General features: G+C 40.4%; 1 protein-coding gene and 1 long non-coding RNA gene across 2 annotated transcripts; both read left to right on the plus strand.

Annotated features, from left to right (window-relative positions):
• The first annotated feature begins 560 nt into the window (after positions 1 to 560).
• Positions 561 to 9612, plus strand: LOC125521740 (uncharacterized). The gene is made up of 10 exons (XM_087538871.1): positions 561 to 873; positions 975 to 1199; positions 1500 to 1644; positions 3930 to 3995; positions 4077 to 4093; positions 4184 to 4355; positions 4435 to 5837; positions 5907 to 6084; positions 6166 to 7544; positions 9262 to 9612. The coding sequence occupies exons 1-7, from the start codon at positions 845 to 847 to the stop codon at positions 4534 to 4536; spliced, it is 756 nt and encodes a 251-aa protein (XP_087394997.1). The 5' UTR covers positions 561 to 844; the 3' UTR covers positions 4537 to 5837; positions 5907 to 6084; positions 6166 to 7544; positions 9262 to 9612.
• On the plus strand, positions 1873 to 3612 carry LOC147991925 (uncharacterized). The gene is made up of 3 exons (XR_015606885.1): positions 1873 to 2542; positions 2649 to 3095; positions 3195 to 3612. It is a non-coding gene; the product is annotated as an uncharacterized LOC147991925 (long non-coding RNA).
• Positions 9613 to 18985: the final 9373 nt, after the last annotated feature.

The following is an 18985-nucleotide window of genomic DNA, read 5'->3' on the forward strand; positions in this document are numbered from 1 at the left end:
GCAACGCACGGTCATATGTACTAGTAGTAGCTAAGAAATGGAGGCACCATATGAACCGGCCCGATGTATTCAAGAATGATAGAAATAGAAAATGCCAAATGGCGGTCTTAATTTGAAAACTTCAAACTTCAAACTTTTCAGTTTTAAGACATCCTAAAAAAACACATTACATCCTTATAAACATGTGTATTATTTTATAAAATTTTGAAACTAAAAAGTACTGTATGAATTTTGAAATTTTGAAATTAAAGCCTCCATGAAGCCCGGTCTTCAAAAGGACCTACTACATGGGAAATTTTAGACCAGACATTTGCTCAATTGAGGACCACACTGATCGTTAGCCCAGTGGTCACTTCTCTACCCTCCTCGAGCTATTTGTACACTAGCAAATGTAAGTATCACTAGCAGGAGAAGGCGTTGCCGCGGAGCAATTGATCACGAGCTCACAGGAGCTCGGAATCACACTCGTCCAGAATTGCTGTAAGATTTGATACATTGAAAGGAGGTGTCAGTCGGCGGGCTCACGCGGAGTGGGGAAAAAAATTGATATATGCCCATATACTGGCCTGACATATGGGACCTGGTGAACGGAAGTTTCGACGTCGTCGGCGGAGAGAGCCCCGAGCCGTGGCTCGAGATGTCGCCAGAGTCCTGATCCGTGGCCCAGATCACCGGGTTCCGGTAGCACCGTCAGAGTACGCAGTAAATGCGTTTAGGTTGGCCGCTTGGTGCTTGGGCAGATAAGTCGGGTTAGGTATTCTTCCCAGGCGGCGGGACGGCGGCGAAATCTACTGCGCCGACGGTGGCTGCGCTATCCAGGAAGCTCGGAAGTTCACCGGCGGGCATGGAGTTCCTGATGCAACCTATAAACAGGTCAGAATCTGGATGGCTACCCCCTTGCTGATTTCGCTGGATTCGGTTTATTCTGACTGACTGCACTTTTGCCTTACCGAAAATTTGTGTGGATTATCTAGAACACTGCTAGAGGAGGTGAACGAAAATAACAGCAATATGGAGCCGATGCGGTTCCCGGTGAGCGCGCCGACAGAGGTTGAGCTGCCAGCCCAGGCAGCTTCAAGTGCGGACGGCCAGAACTGCCCTGAAGACGCCGCTGCAGAGGCAAGAAGTGCAAGCAAGGCTCAGTGTTCAGAGCAATTGATAGAACAGTTGGACCCAAAAACCCTAGGCTGGACACAAAGGTACGAACGATCGCTGTTGAAATGCATGATGAATTGCACTTCCAGTAGTACAATAAGCTGATAGAATATATGTGGACACTAGGATAATCTAATAGTTTCAGTACAGAATCTAAATATTGTTTTCCTACGTCATATACTGTAGTTGGTATGTGCATCCAATTCATTTATACGAACTTGCTATGCAAATTATCTTCGAATGGAAATCTGACAGTAAGCTGGTTACTATGTCAGTCAGATATATTTCAGTTTCAGCAAACTGAACCAACCTCTCATTTTGTGCTTGTTTTGACATGGGAGCAGAGTGTGTGTGGGTGCTGCTGCTCCAGGCAGGGCTCCTCGTGCAGACAGGGTGACAGCGTTCGAAAAGACCGTTCGGCAATTTGCAGAGGATCCAGGGGACATTGTCATAGTTCCAAAAGATAGGAACAAGTTTCGACAGTTTTGGTGAAGCCTACGACTTTTAAAATTATATTCGTGAGAGAAAGGATTTGGCATTAGATATGGAAAGAGCAGGCTGAATGTGAACCGGACGAAGTGCATGCAAGAGATAGTGTGTGGATTTGCGGTAAGATAAATCATTGTTACCACATCTGATTATTACTTATGTATGGAAATAGCAATAGATGATTTGTACTAACTATGCATTGTTTGTTTGTTTCGGTCCTCAGGGGAAGCCAATCGTTGAAAATACACGGTCTTGTCGCTGTCAATGTCCGGCACTCATAAGACTTTTGTGCTCCAAGGATAATGGGTGGTACATAGCTGAGCATCGGGATATGCACAACCATGCATTGTCGCACACGTATGGACAGACACTGTGTTGGTCATCACACAAACATATTGATCAGTACAGTAGGAACCTTGTGAAGCAGCTAAGTCAAAATAATGTCAATCTTGCCAAGGTGTACAGCATTATCAGTAGCTTATTTAGGAAGATGGAGAATGTACCTTTCACGAAGAGAGCTTTGCGGGAATCTGTGCAGAAAGATAAGCCGTGGTCAGTCCGAGGATGATGTGAGGAAAACAATGGAAGTATTTCAGAGCTGTGTGCAAAGGACCCGCAGTTCACATATCGAGTTCAAGCTGACAATGAGGGCAGAATCAACACTCTGATGTGGGCTACTGGCAACAGCCGGCTGCAATACAGTTTCTTTGGTGATGTTGTTACATTTGATACAACCTACCGGGCGAACCTCTATGACATGCCTTTTGGTTTATTTGAGGGGGTGAACAATCACTTTCAGAGCATTATCCTTGCGGGAGTGTTGGTTCAAAGTGAGACAGTTGAAACATTTGAGTTATTAGGATAATGGGTGGCAATGCACCACAAACAATCCTGACAGGTAATCAAAAAGTGAATTGATATTAGCTCAATTTCGATGCAGTGGAATGATGTAAATCCTGAAAATCTAATACACATCAACTTCAAACTTGTGCTGATCAAAACAGGGCTATGGAGGTTGCCATAAAGAATGTGATGCCTGGCAAGCTCACCGATGGTGCAAGTGGCATGTGCGAAAGAAGGCAAAAGAGTCACTTGGTCTGTTGTACTAAAAAAATAGTGATTTCCGTCCAGAGTACCACAAGGTTGTTAATCACATGTTAACCATAGATGAGTTTGAGGAAGGCTGGAAGTACCTCATAGAGAAATACAACCTGAAGAGCCATGATTATATGACAAATTTGTACGAGATAAGGCCCAAGTGTGTGAAGCCATACTTCAAGGGAGTCTTCTGTGCAAAGATGAGTAGTACGCAACGGAGTGAAAGTGCTAACTACATGCTGAAGAACTATGTGCCTCCTGGAAGCCCAATGCATATCTTTGTCAGGAAGTATATGAGCTTAATATTTGACCGGGAAGCAGAAGAGAATTATGAGGAGAAGCGGACAACAATAGTAAGCACCGTGTACATGATAACAATTGGTATAGTTTAGTTATAAACAAAACGAATAAGTGATATGAGGTACTGATAATCTTTTGTTTACTTTTTCCAGGGGAGGCCACTAATGCGAGCAAATTTGGCTACCGAGAGGCATGCTGGGAAAATATACACTGGGGCTATGTTCGAGCAATTCGGACATATATTGTATGAGTGTGGTGCATATCAGGTGGAGGAGATCGATAAAGGTAAAAACTGTGTTGCAATACATAAAGATGCAGCACGGAGAGAAAAGTGGTGTAAAACTTCATACAAAGTAACAATTATGGAAGGAGGTGATGAATTTGTCTGTCAGTGTGGGCAGTTTGCACACATGGGGCTGCTGTGCAGCCACATCCTAAAGGTGATTTAGATGGCATGGTTATCGGGATATGTGCTCTTTTTGCAACGATCAAGTTATGTGTTCAACCATAGTGCTAAGATGTTGTTTTGTCCGTTAATTATGTAATCTGTTCTGGGCACAAACGCACAATCTGCCCAGAGCGCGCGCGCGGGGGGGGGGGGGGGGGGGGGGGGGGAGTGGGGATGTACCCAAATAGCCTCGTAAGCCGGCGAGATGCAAGAACTGTGGCATTGAAGGCCACCGCCGGAACAATTGCCACAAGAATGCAGAACTAAGGCTGAACTAACAAACTGGAAGCTTAAGAATTAGGCAATGCTAAATGATCAAGTCCTCCTTTTAGTTGTGAAAGAACCTGTGATATGCTTGAACTATGCCTAATCGAGTACTTGGTGTAACAAAATATGTGTATTGTTTCTGTCAGCAGTGTATGTTCTGAATTTTATGAAGATTTTTCTGAAAGTGCTGCTGAAGTGGTTGTTGATTATCATGTATGACCACACGCTGAAGGAGAGTGTACGTACATCGTGCATAAGGATGGTGTGAAGAGCAAAAATGCATTTAAATTCTGTATGACAACTGAATAAATATCCACAGGCTGAATTGATTTTGCAGTATATCTGCCAGCCTCTCATAGACGTACCTATCTGTTTGCTTGCTAAATTAGGGGCATAACTAAATGTGGATGGCAACTGTTCTGTCAGGTGTTGGAGGGTGGCGAGTGTGTACAAATGGGGGTTGCGTCCAACCACATGGAGTAGCTCACAACCATTCAAAGGTGTGAGAGTCCTAATGGCAGATTCAGAAGGGTCTGGGACTGCATCTTCCTTGACCGGGACTAAAGAATGCTCAGAGGCGTGCTATGGTCTGAATCAGGTACGTTGCCTGTGCTGATTCCTCACTGAATGCACGTCTTCCTCGCCATATTGAGGCAACAAATTGCTGTTCATTGCAGGAAAATTGCAAGAGGCTGTGTTGGATCCCCAACTATAAAGAGGATGGACGAGGAGAAGTGCTGGAGAAGATTGGGACCTGCCAACCGTGGGGCCATAAATGAGCACAACGGCTCAGTTGGAACATAATGTACTACGATGGAACGGTCCAATCCGTCATCCTCCGTCTGATCCGTCACGTTGCTAACTCACGGAGTGAACTGAGCAGTGGGCCAGGTCCTATTTCGCTGAAAAGCAGGCAGGAGCATATACCTGATACTATACAGACTGCAGCACACATCGCAAGATATATAAATGGTCCTGATTCCGAGACCCTGTGAGCTCGGGCTCACATAAGCATTTTCGCATTGCATGCTACTTTTGTTTGGAAACTTGAGTAGAGAAAGCTTAGTAGAGGGTCGATGTTGCATCGGTAAAATTATAATCAGGAGCATGTTGATTAAATATTTCAACCCTGGTGGATTAACCAGTTTGTGAATTGTAGATTATTTTGTTGCTGCAAAACATGTGCATAATACTAAATCTGTATGTATATATATATTTGAACATCATAACTTCTAATAGTAGACATTGTAATTTGTAAGGCCGATATTTACACATTTTAATTAGTTTTTCAATATGGAAGTTTATTTATGGATTATGTTTTAAGTTTATATTTGAAGAAGATAGTTTTTTCATCATGCTAATACTTTTTAACATATTTAATCAAGCAGAAGTGTTGAAATTTATTTTTTACATGAGTATATTCTAATTGATTTGCAGTACTGAACGTATCGGCATTATATATCAATGTTTGAGAAGTAGGAATTGCAAAAACGAATTTAAGAGGGCGTACATTTACTGGTTTTCTAAGTATGAACTTACTAGTTGAGTTTGTAGACCAAGATTTTTTGTAGATATATATTTAAAAACATTATAACTGAGCACTTTTCAGGCGCTCCCAGGACCCTATCAGACCATCAACATTTTCAGCCGTTTGATCTGGACTTGTGAGCATTTTTGGTCATTGGATCAACCTCTGATCACTGCAGTTTCCGCAAGTTGGCTCGGGCAGCTGCTCCCGTAACAAAACTGCAATTCTGTGGTGAATTGGGCCAACATGGGCCTTTTGAATGCTTCCTCGGGTGCGATGAGGAAGAGCCGCTTCAGTCCCCCGCATCTCTCTCCTTTCACGCGAATCACAAGTTCATGACCGCTGCGACCGCGTTCGCCCTAGGTCTCCTCGCCGCCATGACGGTTTCCCCATGTCTGAGGCTTCACTCATAGACATCTCCCTCCCGTCCGCCTCCTCCTCATCCGATCCGTCGCATCACTGGGAAGATTCTATTTGGGACCGCAGTGTCAACGTACCAGGTGCGCATGAATATCGATGCCGGGAGGCCGAGGGCCTTCATACAAATTCCAGGTAAATTACCCTACCTTCACTACATTCCTTCTGCTCACATGACTTCTGTTGAAAAAATTGTGTTGATAGATACTACTATGTCGGTGGAGATGAGAAGGCAGTGCAAGACGCATCCCTAGAAGCTCCTTTTCAGCGGATGCGGCGGCGAGAAGCGTCCATATTTCCGTGTCCACCTCCTTCCTCTGGTGGGTGCCTTAGGTGTCTTCTCTGCCCTGCCAAAGCCCAGATCTGGCCGTGGTTGCCACTGGTGAGCCCCGTTTCTACTCCTCCTTGCCCCTTCCTTTCCATTTGTTCTTGGGATCAATGTCCATGTGCTGATATTTGTCAGGTCTTCCTTTTGAGAGACGAGACTGGAAGAGGTTGATTCATGCAATAAGAATCTTCCAAAGGCTCCGAGGTTAATTTTTGTTATGCGATCTCTTATGTGGTTATGACTGAATTTTCACAACAGTTACTTTTGTAATTCATGATGTCAAGGTTTCCCCCATAGCGATGAAGAAAAACTTAACAATCAGCATTAATCAATGTTCTACCTGCACTTGCATACTTACCATCTTTGATTGTCTGAACGATAAGATGAAAACTGTGTGATGGGGCACAATCAAGATACCATCTCTTGTGCATTTTCTGTAGCGTATTAGCATATAAAACCTCTTACGTCACGACGAACTCTAAAACAATGAATTGCGGCCCTGCTCTGTTACGATTGCGTCGCCTGACCATGGCCTCGGATTGCATCGGCGACTGCGCTAGGTTTGCACGGATGAGGCGTACAGCGCCTCTGTGGACCGTTCGGCCGCACGGACATCATTTGGTTGCACGGACGCTAGCGGCACAGCCGGATGGGGCACATACGCGAGCAGCACGGCCGGATGGGGTGTGGCGGCCAACAGCCATGAAGTTCAATCGCAAACGATGATTGATTGAGAGGTTAATTGGCCATTAATGCCAATTGATGCTCCGGACAGGTCAGTTTCATCGCCCATTCATATTCATGCCAATTGATTAATTGAGAGGTTAATCCTGCATTCCAAATGATTAATTGAGAGGTTAATTGTGTCTCCATATATTCATGCGTGCCTATAAAATCCCAACCTTGCCGCTGCCCCTTTCCTACTCTGCTCATTTTTGCAAACCAATCTCCAGTACAAAAGCGATGGGTGATGCTTAGGTTCCACCTCTGTTTGGTTTCAAGGTGATGTGCTGGTTCCAATTCTCAGTTGTTCTCTACATATATATACTGATATGTTCTCTGTCTAATTCTCAATTTGAAATGATTACAGCTTCTCTCCAAGTAGGAATTTTAGCTACGGACTGGTTGGTTTCTTTGGTTCTTTGAGCTGATCCAATGGCAATTTTAGACGCCTGATGTTAAGTCAGGCCCAGTGGGCTCTCTGTTGACTGTTGTAGCACTCTCCGTCTGGCATTAAACCACGCCGCTCCTCCGTCCTTTCGTTAGCAAACCCTCTTGTGGCGTCCGAGGCAGGACGGGCACGGCGGCGCCCGTCCTGCGCCCCTGACCTCGAACAGCGGAGGCAACTGTGACTTGCCAGCTTGCCTTGTGTCCTGATCAGTTCGTCTCAATCGATCTCCCTTCCTGTAACACAGGTGGTTGCCATTGTTTGCTGGGGGTGTGCCGTGACCATACATGCCGGTTGACGTTGACGGCGTGCTTCCTTCCAGTAGCACTTCTCCTCATATTGATCGGTAAGTTCTCCTCATCGGAACCATTATGTTTGTTTTTCATTTTGTACTACTGCCGATAGACACTTCTTTTTTGATATGTGCAGCAGTTATCCAATAAAATATCTTGTTTGATCATGTCACCTGCTACAGATCAGCATATGTACATGAAGTCAATTGTCTAGAGCACTTGACCTTTGTTTAATTGAACATCTGAATTGGCAACAAAGTGAATGCATACGTTCAACCACAAATTAAACACATCTAATGATTCAGAGTATTTGCTCAGTTCCTAAGATGGAAAAACCTAGGTATAATCGCCCATGTTGTTTGCTTACACATCTTTCTTTTTTCCTTTATACCACCTATTCAGTTCATTGTATCTGAATATTATTCAAATAATGTTGAGCCGGTGCAGGTTATATGGATTTGTGATTAGCTCTTCTCAAAATCTATGAACCTAGGCTTTGGAAATACACATGCTGTCTTGACTATTCCTAGGTGCCTGCCTATTTTACCATTTGATGATCACAATTACTATATCATAGTTGCTGTAAGATGAGTTATAAACATATGGCACCTACATATATTATGAAGTATGATTTGATATATATTGCAAAGAAATAACAATGCCTACTTGTTCTGGATATAATTTTGTATCAGTTCACAGCTGATCGTACATATTTATTTGTTAACATAAGAAATCTTTGGCTTCTCCTCATTATACCATTTTTATTTGTACATAAGAAACCTATGACTTCTCCAACCACCGAGTACTGAAGTTTCTATATGTCTGGATTTCTCAATGGTCAATCAATTTGTTACCATATAGTTGAGCACTTGAGCAGTCTGCCAATATACGATTATAATTTTACTGGCAGGAAGCTAAACAAGAAAATATAATTAACTTTGTTAGGTACGTGGAGCAATACTAACTCCTATAAATCATGTGTTAGTATTGTACTAGAATTTACGAAGATTTGTAATTTTGTTCCATGATACATGTTATTGCATGCCCACATTATTTTTCTCCAGGTATTTTTGGATGCTTAAAAAATTACCTCTCAATGGTTTATTGTACCAGAGATTTTATTTTGAGGCATGCCACATTTGAGTTTAACACAATAGAGAATATTTTAATTCACACAAAAAGGGAAACAGCAGCTACATGGGTCAGCCGTATAGTGGTTTGCATGTGCATTATAGCGACAATACGTCACAAAAGGCGATGAATGGGATTTTTCGCCCTCGCTTGCATATTGTTTTTTCCTCCGGCAATCAAGCCAATTCTGCTAGGTTGAAGGCGAGATGGCTGGTGTTCCTGGTATGGACTACTCTGAAAGCCCAAGCCAGTCTTTAGCAGGGTTTTTCCTCTCAGAAATGTAGTTTTTTCTATAAGAATAGATACTGAATCCCGAATATTTTGGTTGATGTGCAGTGAAAGTACCGATATTCACTAACCTTTCTGATTCAGCCCATTGAAGTCTTCTATGTAATGCACTGAGCCATTGGCAGTGTTGAAATTGGAGTAAAGAACAACGTTGAAATTGCTCTGATTATTACTGAATTATGTTGTATTCCTGAACTTGTTAGAGGGTGACAACTTAGAAGTTTCAGGTCTCATTTGTCCATTTTCATTTAGTCATTTTAATTCTAACTTTGAGAGGGCGCCATGATCTTATTAGGAATATCAGCTTATTTTGCATGATTAATTGATGTTTTTTACATTCATATTTTGCAGCATTTTGCTTGGGGTGCTCATGCCTTTTGCCATGCGCAGAGATCAAATCTGTTACAGGCACATGCCAACAGAAATATCGTTAGCAAGACACGTAAGCAGGGGATTATGCAAAAGAATAGTAAAACGTTTGTTGCAAGAATTATATCCTGCTGATGTGCTGCGTATTAAATTGTTTTTCTGCCTCTGAAATATTTCCTGCGTTATTTCAGTCAAACACTCCCAAAGGAAATTTAGGCTCAATTGTATTGTATTGAGACACACATATTTCGTAGACTGTTATAGCAAGATTTAGAGAAAACATTGGTGTGTCAAATATTCATGATATTCCTTCAGTCAATACTTACCCATGTACATGGCTCTGGTTTCCTATATAAATATCAATATTTGCCATCACATTTTGATACACCATATCAGACTAAAATGTATCACCCGCAACATTTCTGCCTTAGCATGCAAAGTTATATGAGAATATCACCTGCAAAAAATATATTATATAAGAATAGAGAATCGTACTGAAGATTGTCCCTGCAACATTTAACGCACGTACTTTTAAACTCATCGGTCAAAGATATGCTTTTTTTCGCTTTCATGTCACATGCCTTCTGAAGGGGGATTGGATGATTTGCCCCACTTTACAAGGGGTTGGATGATTTGCCCTGTGATTGTCTCAATGACAGTGGCCCCGGGCCCCATCCGGTAACCTCTAGGGGGGGGGGCAAATGATCTTATGGGGAAGTAAAGTGGGGCAAAAGATCCAATTTCTCGCCTTCTGAATGTGGCGAGGCGCTTGGCACTCGACTAAGTCCCTAACATTAAAATGATTGCCTCAAATATGTTTGGTTAAAATGAAATTATGCAAAAGTATATACACATAATTGGATACTAGAGTACTAACTTTTGACATTTGGATAAAATACTTCCACATTATTGCATCAACCCCTAACATTTACTATTGCTGAAAGACGGGCGCGGCAACGCGCGCCATCGATGATCTAGTTATCTCTATAAGGCAGTGAAGGTCTATGCGTAGCAGAAAGAGAAGTGAAATTATATGGCAGTTCTTGATATGTATATTGAGTTGTAAGAATATTTCAATTATGAAAACAAATATGAAAGAAATAATATTGGATTAGTGGAAGAAATCATAGTACTGCCTTTCAAAATGTTTGAACATTAAATTATAATAGTTTTGCAGACAGTGGTGAGGCAGTACTGACTCAGGAAGCAGGATAGGTAATAAGATCAAACATGAGTAGTACAAAAGAGTACAAAATGACATTCTTGCATCAGCAGGACATGTGTACGAACAATGCGATACAATAGGAGTAGGACAAGCCTTACAGTCGACAGATCAGAATATAAAACTACTAAGTTGAATATCAAATTCGACCGAGAAACATGACAACGCCTTCAGTATTCTAGTTCTTGATGAATATCAGTATGTCTCGAACTTGGAATTTGCTCCGCTTTAGTACTTCTAGCCGGCCATTAATGATGTCATGATCATCAACAGAACATGTGCAGGTATGTGTGAAGTTATAGTGGGATGTAGAACAATCCCGAGGAAACCTATGCCGTCTATCAGGTTAGGCATGGCATGTTTTGGCAGTTTCTGTCATAAGGAAATTTATGTAAGGAAGCAACAATTACATATACTATAACGAAAGTTTGTTGAAAACATAAAATGAAAAATAAAGCTTACCAAGAGTTTGTTCTTAATGTTAGACTTCGTCAAAGTGTGCAACTGTGCAGTAGTGAAATTTATGGATGATTAAGATACTAAATGTTGTATTCATTTAGAAATGAGTAATATCGCTTAATAAACATAATTGCATTGCCAATGTCTTCCTAGGTTTTTGTTGTACCATCTGTAGTATCAACCCTCTTCACGATTTGTTTCTATGCTTTATCCAGTATGAAATAAGCTAGGACATATGATATAAACCCCATCTTTTTATCCTCGATGGCAACGATACAATACGTGCCTTGCTGCCTCTACCGTCACTGGGAAAGGACACCGCAAGATTGAACCCAAAGCTAAGCACTTCTCCCATTGCAAGAAAGATCAATCTAGTAGGCCAAACTAAACCGATAATTCGAAGAGGCTTGCAAAGATATCAAATTATGCATATAAGAATTCAGAGAAGAATCAAATATTGTTCATAGATAATCTTGATCATAAACCCACAATTCATCGGATCTCGGCAAACCCACCGCAAAAAGTATTACATCGAATAGATCTCCAAGAACGTCGAGGAGAACTTTGTATTGAGAACCAAAGAGAGAGAAGAAGCCATCTAGCTAATAACTATGGACTCGAAGGTCTGTGGTAAACTACTCACACATCATCGGAGAAATTATGGTGTTGATGTAGAAGCCCTCCGTGATCGAAACCTCCTCCGGCAGATCGCCGGAAAAGGCCCCAAGATGGGATCTCACGGGGTACAGAAGGTTGCGGCGGTGGAAAAGTGGTTTGGTGGCTCCCCTGGATGTTTTCAGGGTATAAGAGTATATATAGGCAAAAGAAGTAGGTCGGTGGAGCTACGAGGGGCCCACGAGGGTGGGGCGCGCGCCTCCCTACCTCGTGGCCGCCTTGTTGCTTCCTTGACCTCCACTCCAAGTCTCCTAGATTGCGTTTGTTCCAAAAAAGATCCTCGCGAAGGTTTCGTTCCGTTTGATATTCCTTTTTTGTGAAACACTGAAATAGGAAAAAACAGAGCAATTTGCACTCGGCCTTCGGTTAATGGGTTAGTCCCAAAAATAGTATAAAAGTGTATATTAAAGCCCATTAAACATCCAAAACAGATAATATAATAGCATGGAACAATAAAAAATTATAGATACGTTGAAGACGTATCAAGCATCCCCAAGCTTAATTCCTGCTCGTCCTTGAGTAGGTAAATGATAAAAACAGAATTTTTGATGTGGAATACTACCTAACATAATTTTCAATGTAATTCTCTTTATTGCGGCATGAATGTTTAGATCCAAAAGATTCTAGACAAAGGTTTAATATTGACATAAAAATAGTATTACTTGAAGCATGCTAACCAAATTATGTCTTATCAAAATAACATTGACAAAGAAAGCTTATCCTTACAAAATCATATAGTTTGGCCATGCTTCATTTTTGTCACACAAAATGCTCCCATCATGCACAACCCCGATGACAAGCCAAGCAATTGTTTCATACTTGGCTTTTTCAAACTCTTTCAACTTTCACGCAATATATGAGCGCGAGCCATGGACATAGCACTATGAGTGGAATAGAATATGATGATAGAGGTTGTGGGAGAAGACAAAAAAAGTCTCACATTGACGCGGCTAATCAACGGGCTACGGAGATGCCCATCAATTGATGTCAATGCAAGGAGTAGGGATTGCAATGCAACAGATGCGATGCACTAGAGCTATAAATATATGAAAGCTCAACAAAAAGAAACTAAGTGGGTGTGCATCCAATTTGCTTGCTCACGAAGACCTAGGTCATTTTGAGGAAGCCCATCATTGAAATATACAAGCCAAGCTATATAATGAAAAATTCCCATTAGTATATGAAAGTGACAAAATAAGAGACTCTCTATCATGAAGATCATGGTGCTACTTTGAAGCACGAGTGTGGAAAAGGGATAGTAACATTGACCTTCTCTCTTTTTCTCTTATTTTTTTGTTTGAGCTTCTTTGGCCTCTTTTTTTATTTTTATTTTTCGTCCGGAATCTCATCCCGACTTGTGGGGGAATCATAGTCTCCATCATCCTTTCCTCACATGGGACATTGCTCTAATAATGAAAATCATCACACTTTTATTTACTTACAACTCGATACTTCGAACAAAATATGACTCTATGTGAATGCCTCCGGCGGTGTACCGGGATGTGCAATGAATCAAGAGTGACATGTATGAAAGAATTATGAAGGTGGATTTGCCACAAATACGATGTCAACTACATGATCATGCAAAGAAATATGACAATGATGGAGCGTGTCATAATAAACAGAACGGTGGAAAGTTGCATGGCAATATATCTCAGAATGGCTATGGAAAATGACATAATAGGTAGGTATGGTGGCTGTTTTGAGGAAGATATAAGGAGGCTTATGTGTGATAGAGCGTATCATATCACGGGGTTTGGATGCACCGGCGAAGTTTGCACCAACTCTCGAGGTGAGAAAGGGCAATGCACGGTACCGAAGAGGCTAACAATGATGGAAGGGTGAGAGTGCGTATAATCCATGGACTCAACATTAGTCATAAAGAACTCACATACTTATTGCAAAAATCTGCAAGTCATCAAAACCAAGCACTACGCGCATGCTCCTAGGGGGATAGATTGGTAGGAAAAGACCATTGCTCGTCCCCGACCGCCACTCATAAGGAAAGCAATCAAAGAACACCTCATGCTTCAAATTTGTCACACAACGTTTATCATACGTGCATGCTACGGGACTTGCAAACTTCAACACAAGTATTTATCAATTCCACAATTAATAAACTAGCACGACTCTAATATTACCATCTTTATATCTCAAAACAACTATCAAGTATCAAACTTCGCATATTATTTAATGCACTCTATATGAAAGTTTTTATTATACCCATCCTAGATGCCTATCATATTAGGACTAATTTTGTAGCCAAAGCAAATTACCATGTTGTTCTAAAAGACTCTCAAAATAATTTAAGTGAAGCATGGGAGATAAATAATTTCTATAAAATAAAACCACCACCGTGCTCTGAAAAGGTATAAGTGAAGCACTAGAGCAAAATTAATCTAGCTCAAAAGATATAAGTGAAGCACATAGAGTATTCTAATAAATTCCGATTCATGTGTGTCTCCCCAAAAGGTGTGTACAACAAGGATGATTGTGTTACACTAAAAAGCAAAGACTCAAATCATACAAGATGCTCCAAGCAAAACACATATCATGTGGTGGATAAAATATAGCCTCAAGTAAAGTTACCGATAGACGAAGACGAAAAAGGAAGATGCCTTCCGGGGCATACCCAATCTTAGGCTTTTGGTTGTCCTTGATTTTTACCTTGGGGTGCCTTGGGCATCCCCAATCTTAGGCTCTTGCAACTCCTTGTTCCAAAATCCATCAAATCTTATCCCAAAACTTAAAAACTTCACAACACAAAACTCAACAGAAAATCTCATGAGCTCCGTTAGTATAAGAAAGCAAACCACCACCTTAAGGTACTGTAATGAACTCATTCTTTATTTACATTGGTGTTAAACCTACTGTATTCCAACTTCTCTATGGTTCATACCCCCGATACTAGCCATAGATTCATCAAAATAAGCAAACAACACACGAAAAACAGAATCTGTCAAAAACAGAACAGTCTGTAGTAATCTGTAGGTTTCGAATACTTCTGTAACTCCAAAAATTCTGCAAAATTAGGACGGCCTAAATAATTTGTATATAGATCTACTGCAGTTGGAATTTATATTTTATCGCTCTTTGGTAAAAAATGAAAATTATTCTCATGAGCGCAAACGTTCTGTTTTTTACAGCAAGATCAAACAATAATCACCCAAGAAGATCCTACCGGCTTTACTTGGCACAAACACTAATTGAAACATAAAAAACACAATAATAATAGAGGATGGATGATTTATTTATTACTAAAAAGGAACAAAAAGCAAGGAACAAAAATAAAATTGGGTTGCCTCCCAACAAGCGCTATCGTTTAACGCCCTAGCTAGGCATAAAAACAAGAATAGATCTAGGTATTGTCATCTTTGGTATGCAATCCATAAGTAGCTTTCATAATTGATTCATAAGGTAATTTAATTTTCTTTTTAGGAAAGTGTTCCATGCCTTTCCTTAACAGAAATTGGAATCTAATATTTCCTTCTTTCATATCAATAATTGCACCAATCGTTCTAAGGAAGGGTCTACCAAGAATAATAGGACATGTAGGATTGCAATCTATATCAAGAACAATGAAATCTACGGGCACATAGTTCCTATTTGCAACAATAAGAACATCATTAATCCTTCACATATGTTTCTTAATGGTGGAATCTGCAAGATGCAAATTTAAAGAATAATCATCAAATTCTCGGAAACCTAGCACATCACACAAAGTTTTTTAAATCGTGGAAACACTAGCACCCAAATCACAGAAAGCATAACATTCATGATCTTCAATCTTAATTTTAATAGTAGGTTCCCACTCATCATAAAGTATTCTAGGGATAGAAACTTCTAATTCAAGCTTTTCTTCATAGGATTGCATTAAAGCACCAATGATATGTTTGGTAAAAGCTTTGTTTTGATCATAAGCATGAGGAGAATTTAACAAGGATTGCAACGAGGAAACACAATTTATTAAAGAGAAATTATCATAATTAAATTCCTTGAAATCCAAAATAATGGGTTCATTGCTATGTAAAGTTTTGACCTCTTCAATCCACTTTTACCAATTTTTGCATCAAGATCTAAAAACTCCAAATCATTGGGACGCCTTCTAACTAAAGTTGACTCATCTCCAGTCCCATCTTTATCAAGATTTGTATTGGAAAACAAAGATTTAATAGGAGATACATCAATCACTTTTAGATCTTCATCATTATTATCATGAAAACTAGAAGAACACGCTTTCACAAAGTAATCCTTTTTAGCACGCATCCTAGCGGTTCTTTCTTTGCACTCATCAATGGAAATTCTCATGGCTTTGAGTGACTCATTGATGTCATGCTTAGGTGGAATAGATCTAAGTTTCAAATAATCAACATCAAGAGAAATTCTATCCACGGTCCTAGCCGACTCATCAATCTTAAGCAATTTTTCTTCAAGCAAAGCATTGGAATTCTTTTGTGGATTCATAATTTCTCTAACACTAGTCTCAAAATCAGAGGGCATCTTATTAAATTTTCCATAAGAGTTGTTGTAGGAATTGCCATAATTATTAGAGGAATTACTAGGGAATGCCCTAGAATTAAAATTTCCTCTATATGCGTTGTTACCAAAATTGTTCCTACCAACAAAATTCACATCCATAGATTCATTATTATTCTCAATCAAGGTGGACAAAGGCAAATAATTAGGATCAGAAGAAACACTTTTACTAGTAAACAATTTCATAAGTTCATCCATCTTTCCACTTAAAACATTAATCTCTTCTATTGCATGAACCTTTTTACTAGTGGATCTTTCGGTATGCCATTGAGAATAATTAACCATAATATTATCTAGGAGTTTAGTAGCTTCTCCTAAAGTGATTTCCATAAAAGTACCTCCCGCGGACGAATCTAAAAGATTTCTAGAAGCAAATTTTAATCCAGCATGATTTTTTTGTATAATCATCCATAAATTCAAACCATGTGTAGGGCAATTACGTATCATTAATTTCATCCTCTCCCAAGCTTGTGCAACATGCTCATGCTCAAGTTGCTTAAAATTCATAATATTGTTTCTAAGAGAGATGATCTTAGCGGGAGGAAAATACTTAGAGATAAAAGCATCTTTGCACTTATTCCATGAATCAATACTATTTTTAGGCAAAAAGAGAACCAAGTTTTAGCATGATCTCTAAGCGAAAACGGAAATAGCTTTAATTTAACAATATCATTATCCACATCTTTCTTCTTTTGCATATCACACAAATCAATGAAGTTGTTTAGATGGGTAGCAGCATCTTCACTAGGAAGGCCAGAAAATTGATCTTTCATAACAAGATTCAACAAAGCGGTATTGATTTCACCAGATTCAGCATCGGTAGTAGGAGAAATCGGAGTGCTAATAAAATCATTATTGTTGGTATTTGAAAAGTGACACAATTTAGTATTATCTTGAGCCATCGTGACAAACAATCAATCCTACACACAAGCAAACAAGAGTCAAGCGAAAAGAGACGAACGAAAAAGGGCGAATAACACGACAAAGGTGAAGTGGGGGAGAGGAAAACGAGAGGCAAACGGCAAATAATGTAATGCGAGGGATAACAGTTTGTGATGGGTACTTGGTATGTCTTGACTTGGCATAGATCTCCTCGGCAACGGCGCCAGAAATCCTTCTCCTACCTCTTGAGCATGCGTTGGTTTTCCCTTGAAGAGGAAAGGGTGATGCAGCAAAGTAGCGTAAGTATTTTCCTCCGTTTTTGAGAACCAAGGTATCAATCCAGTAGGAGACTACACGCAAGTCGCTTAGTACCTGCACAAACAATCAAGAACCTTGCAACCAACACGATAAAGGGGTTGTCAATCCCTTCATGACCACTTGCAAAAGAGAGATCTGATAAAGATAATAAGATTTTTTTTGGTATTTTTGTTGTATAGATTGAAAAGTAAAGATTGCAAAATAAATAGTAAACTAGAATTATAGATCGGAAACTTATATGATGTAAAGTAGACCCCGGGGCCATAGGTTTCACTAGTGGCTTCTCTCAAGATAGCATATATTACGGTGGGTGAACAAATTACTACCGAGCAATTGATAGAAAAGTGCATAGTTATGAGAATATCTAGGCATGATCATGAACATAGGAATCACGTCCGTGTCAAGTAGACTGAAACAATTCTGCATCTACTACTATTACTCCACACACAGACCGCTATCCAACATGCATCTAGAGTATGAAGTTCATAAGAACAGAGTAATGCTTTAGACAAGATGACATGATGTAGAGGGATAAACTCAAGCAATGTGATATAAACCCCATCTTTTTATCCTCGATGGCAACAATACAATACGTGCCTTGCTGCCCCTATTGTCACTGGGAAAGGACACCGCAAGATTGAACCCAAAGCTAAGCACTTCTCCCATTGCAAGAAAGATCAATCTAGTAGGCCAAACTAAACCGATAATTCGAAGAGACTTGCAAAGATATCAAATCATGCATATAAGAATTTAGAGAAGAATCAAATATTGTTCATAGACAATCTTGATCATAAACCCACAATTCATCGGATCTCGACGAACACACCGCAAAAAGTATTACATCGAATAGATCTCCAAGAACATCGAGGAGAACTTTGTATTGAGAACCAAAGAGAGAGAAGAAGCCATCTAGCTAATAACTATGGACTCGAAGGTCTGTGGTAAACTACTCACACATCATCGGAGAGGCTATGATGTTGATGTAGAAGCCCTCTGTGATCGAATCCCCCTCCGGTAGATCGTCGGAAAAGGCCCCAAGATGGGATCTCACGGGTACAGAAGGTTGCGGCGGTGGAGAAGTGCTTTCGTGGCTCCCCTGGATGTTTTCAGGCTATAAGAGTATATATAGGCGAAAGAAGTAGGTCGGTGGAGCTACGAGGGCCCCACGAGGGTGGGGGGCGCACCTCCCTACCTCGTGGCCTCCTTGTTGCTTCTTTGACCTCCACTCCAAGTCTCCTGGATTGCGTTTGTTCCAAAAAAGATCCTCGCGAAGGTTTTGTTCCGTTTGAATTTCGTTTGATATTCCTTTTCTGCGAAACACTGAAATAGGTAAAAAAACAACAATTTGCACCGGGCCTTCGGTTAATAGGTTAGTCACAAAAATAATATAAAAGTGCATATTAAAGCCCATTAAACATCCAAAACAGATAATATAATAGTATGGAACAATCAAAAATAAGTTGGAGACGTATCATATTGCTACGGTTAGCCGATACCCGGAGGTGCCAGATGCTTTCTCCTGGACATGCTCGGCATCGGGAGACTACTCTGCTCGCTCGGTGTACAACAACCTTTGCTCCAACTTGCCAAGATCCCCCATGGCAGAGTGCATTT

The sequence above is a fragment of the Triticum urartu genome, chromosome 1A (assembly GCF_056163025.1).
Source record: "Triticum urartu cultivar PI428250 chromosome 1A, HENAU_Tu73, whole genome shotgun sequence".
Taxonomy (NCBI): domain Eukaryota; kingdom Viridiplantae; phylum Streptophyta; class Magnoliopsida; order Poales; family Poaceae; genus Triticum; species Triticum urartu.